Raw genomic sequence first — 8,019 nt, forward strand, 5'->3', positions numbered from 1 at the left:
TGGCTCTATTTCTATCCACGTCCATTTCACCCATTTGCACCATTTTCCATGTATTCACCATTTATTGATATTGTGCTATCATTCAAAGTTATTTCTATAAAGTTACTTTCTACCTCAAAATTAGCATTTTACCTTGTTATTCATTTCTGAGTGGATTGGGATCGATCTAATTCAATCCCACAATTTATGGAAATGACAAAGATTCAAATTATTGACTTAAAAAAAAAAGACTTTTCAACCCACTTCTACTAACCCTTTTAAGTCAACTTAATACATATTTTAGTAAAATGTTATCATTTGTATTTAATGACATGAGCTTTATTTTGTAGAGGCAAAAAAGAGAACGTCAAGAAGAATTATCTTAATAGATTTTGATTTCTAGAAGAACAAAGAATTAGATTCACAAAATCATCATGTTTGTCATATGCATATCTATGTCTTGTCTAACATGAGTTATCATCATTAATCTAACCATCCAATGGAATTCAACCTAAAAGAAACCCTTCACCTGTCAAGGCAATAGACTCCTATCACAACAAATTCAACAACTAGAAAAATGAGGTGGATAGTGTTTTAAAGGCTACTAGTCTCCATTGCTTAAGATCAATCCCTTAGCACTTAGCTCTAAACCACACAGATTTTTTTAGGTAGCACAAGTTTTGAGACAATCATCAAACCAATCGGATTTCTTCATAGCCAGTTCTAGAGCTAGTATGCCTAGCCCTCGCATTTTATTTTTATCCATTTATCGTGATAGATTGCAACTATCTATGACAGTTCTTCTACATTAATCATGTGTTAATTGATGGCATGTTAATGGGCTTGATCAAGTTAATCCAGATAATAACAGATCATTGGAGGCCACTTGGAAAAAACCAAGGGAAGGTTGGTGTAAAATCAATTTTGATGGTGCCTCTAAGGGCAATCCTGGTCCTTCAGGTATTGGTTGTGGCACAGGATTGGGCAGGCAATATTATTGCCATGGGTGCAAAAAAATTAGAGGATGGTACACATAATGTGGCAAAGGCAATGGTGACCCTTCAAGCGGTTGGGTATGTTGAAAATTCATTTGGAGGGTGATTCATTAATCATCATTAATGCAATCATTTCAGGGGAAGTGCAAGCTTGGCACCTACAGAATTACATCCTTGCGATTCGTAATGAATTGGCAACTTTGCAAAGCTACCAAATTAGTCATGTCTGGCATACGGGAAATCAAGTAGTGGATGTTCTATCTAAATGGGTGTTATTGTTTAATGATATTGGGGAGATGAGAGTCGAGGACTACTATACTCTCACCTTGGATGACTAACAATGTTGGCACGTAGGCAAATGAATGAAGCATTAATGAGATGGCAAGGGAGGATGTTTGATGGGACAGGGGTTTTGAGGCAGCAATAAAAGGGGGTGGTGAGTGTCTTTTTTCCGCAAATTGAAGCTGAGGTGATCGGGTAGAGACGAGGCAATGGAGGCCAATTTCCCTTTGGTGACCTCTCGGCAACAAACGACCTTCTTCGGATTGGTCTTCGCAAAGCGTCTGAAAGGGCTCTTCAAATTTGGGGATGATGAGTTTGTACAGGTGATGGAGATGTTGTTGGGAGAGGTCTTTCTTCAGGCAAAGCATCGCTACAAATCCAACATGGACATTGTGACCATGGTCGTTGCATGGGGATTGGACCTAGCTGAGGCCACAGACACCATCAAATGGGTGATGCGAGCAATTTTGGAAGATGAATGGATGATTGGGTTGGACTCTATCCTGGAGTGGGCAGTCTCGAGGGTAGGGCTTGATGTGAGAGAATTGAGGACCCAAATGCAATGGAGGTGTATGAATTGGTCCCCTTTATTTGATGGCCTATAGAGTGCAATCGGGATGAGAGGCGTGCAGAGGCACTTATCGAGTAGGAGTCGTTGAAGGCCTACATCAAGTAGAGAGAGGCCATGGTGGGTGGTGTGTTGGTGGTAGCTAACGAGAAGGCTAAAGGAAAAGGAATACGAGGCCCGAAGCAAGGGAAGGTGGCGAAGACGAAGAGGCAAAGCATAGAGGTGGTGGTCGCGAGCATGGAGTAATTCACTATTTTTTTTGTCTTCTATTCTTGTTTAATGTTGATAACTCTGCAATGTATGTATCAAGGGCATGGTGGGTGATTTTTTGAGTCTGATGTAATGTGGGTTTTGTTTTTTTGTTCACTAGAGTGATAGGGTGATGATGTTGGGTAGTTACTAGGGTTTGTATGGAAAGTCGGATCTTGTAATTGCTAATTGTATGCAATGTTTTTTGCATGCCATGGTATAGGTGGTCAAAGGTTTAATGGTAGTTGAAGGTTGTGGGGGAGAGAGTGGGGGGCGTTATTGGTTTTTTGATAAGTGACCAGCCAATTTTGGTCAATGGTTTTAAACATTGTAATCTCAATATTAATAAAATATACTATAAAAAAAATCATGTGTTAATTGATTGTATTTAGAAAAGGTACTTGTTTTTCAAAAGAACAATGTCGTATAATCTCTATTCTCTTCAATGAACAAATCCATTAAGTAAGAATTAATTTTGTTTTGCCCTAATTGGTTGCCTAACTACTCAGTACCAGTAGAAGTCATCTTCGGGGCTCCCTTACTTCTTATTTTCAGTTTCTTTTTTTCAACTCCTTGAGTTAAAAAAAAAAAAAGCTTTTCAATACAATATTCATTAAAATGGCCTCACAAGCAACATCCTGACCTTACATTGCTTTGTCCTGTAATTCTCCATTAATTTATTCATCATACAAAAAACAATCTCAACTCCATGAGTTACTTCTGCCCATCCTTTTCATTAGAATATCTGTTAAAATGGCCTCATCACTAAGGTGTTCCAGTGCTTAGTTCAGTCATTCCATCAATTTATTCATCATAAAATAAAAAAATCTTTTGTTTGTCATAGCATATTTTACCTCAAAACTGTAAAGAAAACTTGATTCGATTCATCTATATTAAGTGTCACAATTTCTTGACAAGTGGTCTTAAAATCGATTATATATCAGTACATGCTTATAAATTTGCTATGTATCAATCCCATCATTGAATGTTATTAAGTAAAATTGCATTGAAATTAGCATTGAAACATTATCGTTCGATCCCCATTTGAAGATCAGCACTCGTTTTAACTTTTGTACTGATCTAGGCTATAATATTAATATTACAAATAGTAATTGGTAAAAAAACTTGATTATATTAACAAATGATCATACGATCATTAAATAGAATACAAAGGATCGATGTTTCTAAAAGAAACAATCGATAATGAATGAAAATATAGAAACTTCTAATATGTACAAAATAACATCATATTGACCATTAAACAATAATAAAGAATATTATTCTAATACCCTTCCTTAATGGTCAATCTATCAACAACACCAAGCTACCCCCTGAATTTAGCAAACTTATCTGGATTGAGAGACTTGGTGAGAATGTCTGCAGTCTAATCCGCAGTTGGAACATACTGCAACTGAACTGAACCATCTTCAACAAGCTTCCGAATAAAATGACAATGAGTTTCCACATGCTTGGTTCTTTCATGGAAGACAGGATTCTTGACAAGCTTGAGAACTCCCTGATTATCACAAAACAAGGGAGTTGGACCTGCTTGAGATATTTGCATATCAACAAGCATCCAATGAAGCCAAACTGCCTCACAAGCTACCTTAACCGCTCCTCGATACTCTGCTTCTGTCGAGGAGAGAGGCACTACCTGCTGCTTTTTACTAGTCCGTGTGACTGCACCGGATCCCAAATTAAACACATACCCAGATGTTGATTTCCTGTCATCAACCGAACCTGCCCAATCTGAATCTGTGAAACCACTGAGTCTAGGATCGTGACGCCTAGTGTAAAGAAGTCCATAATCAGGGGTGCCCTTCACATAACGCAACGCACGCTTTGTTGCTACCCAATGATCATCCTTGGGGGTTGTCATGAAACGTGAAATGTAGCTCACTGCAAAACTGAGATCAAGTCTAGTGGAAGTGAGATAGATGATACTACCCACTAGTTGCCTGAATGTTGTTTCATCTATAAGAGGAGAATCAAACTTGGCTGACAACTTCAGTCCTCTCTCCATAGGGATTGTGACGCCTAGTGTAAAGAAGTCCATAATCAGAGGTGCCCTTCACATAACGCAACACACGCTTTGTTGCTACCCAATGATCATCCTTGGGGGTTGTCATGAAGCGTGAAATGTAGCTCACTGCAAAACTAAGATCAAGTCTAGTGGAAGTGAGATAGATGATACTACCCACTAGTTGCCTGAATGTTGTTTCATCTATAGGAGGGGAATCAAACTTGGCTGACAACTTCAGTCCTCTCTCCATAGGCGTGGAAGTAGGTTTACAATCTTGCATTCGAAACCTGTCAAGCAAGTTCCTAACATACTTAAATTGAGAAATAAAAATGCTACCATCAGTCTGCCAAACTTCAACACCTAAACAATAATGAAGAAGCCCCAAATTTTTCATGTCAAAAGCCTTGCACAGGTCTTGTTTGATTTCTACAATCAAATGTGTTGAACTGTCAGTAATGGTCAAGTCATCAACATAGACAACAAGAAAGAGAATGTCATCACCAGAGTGTTTGATATACAAATTTGAGTCAAAAGGACTACGCTAAAAGCCATGAGCAACCAAGTACTAATCAATCTTGATGTACCCCACTCGAGGAGCCTGTTTGAGTCCATAGAGTGTTTTCATGAGTCTACATACTTGATGTTCTTTGTTGGCAACCTTGAAACCAGGAGGTTGCGTCATGTAGAATTCTTCCTGCAACTCACCATTGAGGAAGGCACTCTTAACATCCATCTGACGGACTTTTCATCCAAACTGAGCTGCAATAGCGAGAAGAAGACGAATTGTACTCATCTTGGCAATAGGAGCAAAATTCTCTTCATAATCAATGGATGAGAGAAAACCCAGGTGTTGTTCTTTAGAAGGCTCTGGTATTCTACGTACATTGCCTATTCCCACTCTAGAATCCCTTTTGCTTATGCATATGTTTGAGGCTCATAAATACTATGAATGTTAGTCATGAGAGCAAAATTGATGGTAGACTGTTGTTTGCTCTTGTTTTTGGAAGATCTACCCTCAATGAGCTCAACAGGGCGAAGATCACTAATGGTCTTAGCCCACCATTTAGGCCAGAGAGTAGAAGAACCAACATCATATGGAGGAGGAATAACTAGAACTGGAGGTGAAATTGTAGGTGGAACAGGATCTGAAACAGGTGGAAGATTTGCATCATCTGGATGAAATTCAAGTAGTGCATCATCAAATTCAGAATCTGCATCATCCCTCCCATCAAGTTAACCAAATGGAAGAAGAACACCCAAATCAGAAGCCTTCAAAGGCTAATCCTTAGAATTCTGCTCAAATGAGGAAAGTTGAAATGGTCCTTGTTCTTCATCAAAGACAACATCACGACTGAACATAAGATGATCAATGTCTACATCAATCAGTCGGTAAGCCTTATGGTTGTCACTGTATCTTGTAAACATAAGCTTCTGACTCTTGGAATCCAACTTCGAGCGTTTGGCATTTGGAATCCAAACATATGCTAAAGAGACAAACTTTCAGATGACTGATCCTGGGTTTGCAACTAGTCCAGGCTTCCTGGGGAGTCTTCCCCTTAACAGCATGTGTGGGAGACCAATTAAGGAGATAGATTGCAGTGTATACTACTTCTGCCCAATACTTCTTAGGAACATTTATGTGTTCCAACATAGACCTAGCCATTTCTGTAATAGTGTGGTTGCGATGTTCTACAATGTCGTTTTGTTGGGGGGTGTATGGTGTGGTTAACTGACATTTTATGTCATGTGTATCACAGAAAGTGGAGAAAGCATTATCAGACCTAAGAGTAATAATAAAACAACCAGACTCTTTTTCTACTAAGGCCTTAAATTTCTGAAATACAGGAAACACACATGATTTGTCTAAGAAAGTACACCCACATTTTACGACTGAAATCATCAACAAAAAGCAAGAAATACCTGCACCCAGTAACAAAAGGAGTATTCATTGGACCACATACATCAGCGTGGACCAATTGTAGTACCTTAGAGGCTCACCATGAGTCACCAACTCACCATCCTTGAACATTGTCCTGTGTTGCTTCTCAGCCTGACAAGCTTCACAAACTCGTTGATTCTGAGTTTGAATTTTAGGTAGACCATTTACTAAATCTTCACGAACAAGTTGAGCAAGGTAGTGAACGTTCAAGTGACCATATCGTTGGTGCCATAGACTGGTGATAGAGGAGGATTTAGCTGCAAAAGCATGCTCAAGAGAATCACCTGTATCCACAAGTCTGTAAAGATCATGATCACCGACGCCAACGGCTACAGTAGTGTATGTCACACGATCAACAATCGAACACTCATGTGCACTGAAGATTACATCAAGCTGAGGAGAATGTCGCATGATCTGACTCACTGAGAGTAGGTTTAGTTCCATGCCAGGAACGTAGCATACATTGAGGAATATAAGATTCCTCCCACCAGACTATATCTGAACGTTGCCCTTGTCGACAACAATATACTCTTCACCTCCTCCAAATATGACTGAATCAGTATAGGGAGAGAATTTTGTAAACTAATCACGCTTGTGAGTGAAATGTTGAGAAGCACCAGAATCTATATACCAGGCAGAAGACTTCACATGGTCTGCAGGTCTTTTAGCCATGAAGGCATAAAAGGCAGACTCTTTCTGCTCTGTGTGCTCAACGGCATTGGCTTTAAGCTCAGACCCTCCCTGCTTCCGTTGTTCGGAAGCTATCCGATTGCGACAATCCTTGATCATATGGTCATATTTATGACAGTAGTTGCATTGAACCTTCTTCAAACCATCCTAAGATTGGTTGGAGCCCTTCTGCTGAGATGACTAAGATTTTCCTTTATCCTTGTGAAAAGATTTGGCTACAAAGGCTTTCTCTGAAGAGAACGAAGTAACACCACTACCAAACTGTTGTTTCCGACCATCCTGCTGGAGAAATTTGGTGCATAACTCTGGAAATTTCAAATCAACATTCGTTGAGGTAATGAGAGTTTCTATAACGTGCTTATAGAATTTAGGCAAACTCTTCAAGGTGATGACTACCATATCCTCTTCCTCCATTTTCTAACCAATAGCTTTGAGTTGATTTTGAATGTCCTTAATCTTCATGAGATGCTCCTGTAAGCACATATGTTCATCCATCATGATAGAGAACAACTGGTTCTTTAAGAAAAAGGCTCAACTTTTGTTGGATGTCTCATGCAATTCCTTCAGATGCTTCCAAATTTTTGTTGCTGACTTGCCAAAGGAAATCTGAGGCAACTGATCATCTGTAACAGAGAACTTGAGGGGCATGACGACTCCCCGATTCTACTCATCAAACTTGTCTTGGTCCTGTCTGACTATAGTAGGACGTGACACTTTTCTCAAAACAAGATCATCAAGGCGACGATATTCAAAAATAATCATCATGCACTGCTTCCAAGTGTTATAATTCTTGCCATTAAATCTCTGACTACCTTCCAACATTAAGTTGGTTAACGACGCCATTGTGCACGCTTCCCAATGCACGGAAAAAGAAAAATTTGAAAAGCATGACATTGAGGCAAAATCAGGTAGACTTCAAAAAAGACGAAATATAGCTGGCATGAAATTCAAGGTACGGATTTTGAAAGACAAAAATCTGACAGAGACCCAGAAAAGTGAATAAAAAACCCAAAAGGAATCTGGTGTTTGATTTTTCGAAAGCAACAATAAACCTATCTAGGGTTTTCGTCAAAACCCTAGCTGCAGGCCTGAAAAAAACAAAGCCTCTTTAAAAACCCAGAATAACAAAAATCGCGGCAGGAGCAGAGTGAACAAAATGTCGCAGAAACTAGGGTCACAAATTCCCATCAACAGCAAAACATAGAAGAAAATACGAAAATCGTGTTTCAATTAAACCACGCAAAGAAGGATCAAATCGTGGAAAAAAAAAAACCGCCGAACAAACGCGGAGAGA

The 8,019-nt window shown here is 39.2% G+C and overlaps 1 protein-coding gene across 1 annotated transcript; it reads right to left on the reverse strand.

Moving 5' to 3' along the window:
* Positions 1-3,457: 3,457 nt before the first annotated feature.
* Positions 3,458-3,952, reverse strand: LOC131856748 (secreted RxLR effector protein 161-like). The gene is made up of 2 exons (XM_059208658.1): positions 3,680-3,952; positions 3,458-3,589 (listed from the first exon to the last, which is right to left on the reverse strand). The coding sequence occupies exons 1-2, from the start codon at positions 3,950-3,952 to the stop codon at positions 3,458-3,460; spliced, it is 405 nt and encodes a 134-aa protein (XP_059064641.1).
* Positions 3,953-8,019: the final 4,067 nt, after the last annotated feature.

Source organism: Cryptomeria japonica, chromosome 7 (assembly GCF_030272615.1).
Source record: "Cryptomeria japonica chromosome 7, Sugi_1.0, whole genome shotgun sequence".
Lineage (NCBI taxonomy): Eukaryota > Viridiplantae > Streptophyta > Pinopsida > Cupressales > Cupressaceae > Cryptomeria > Cryptomeria japonica.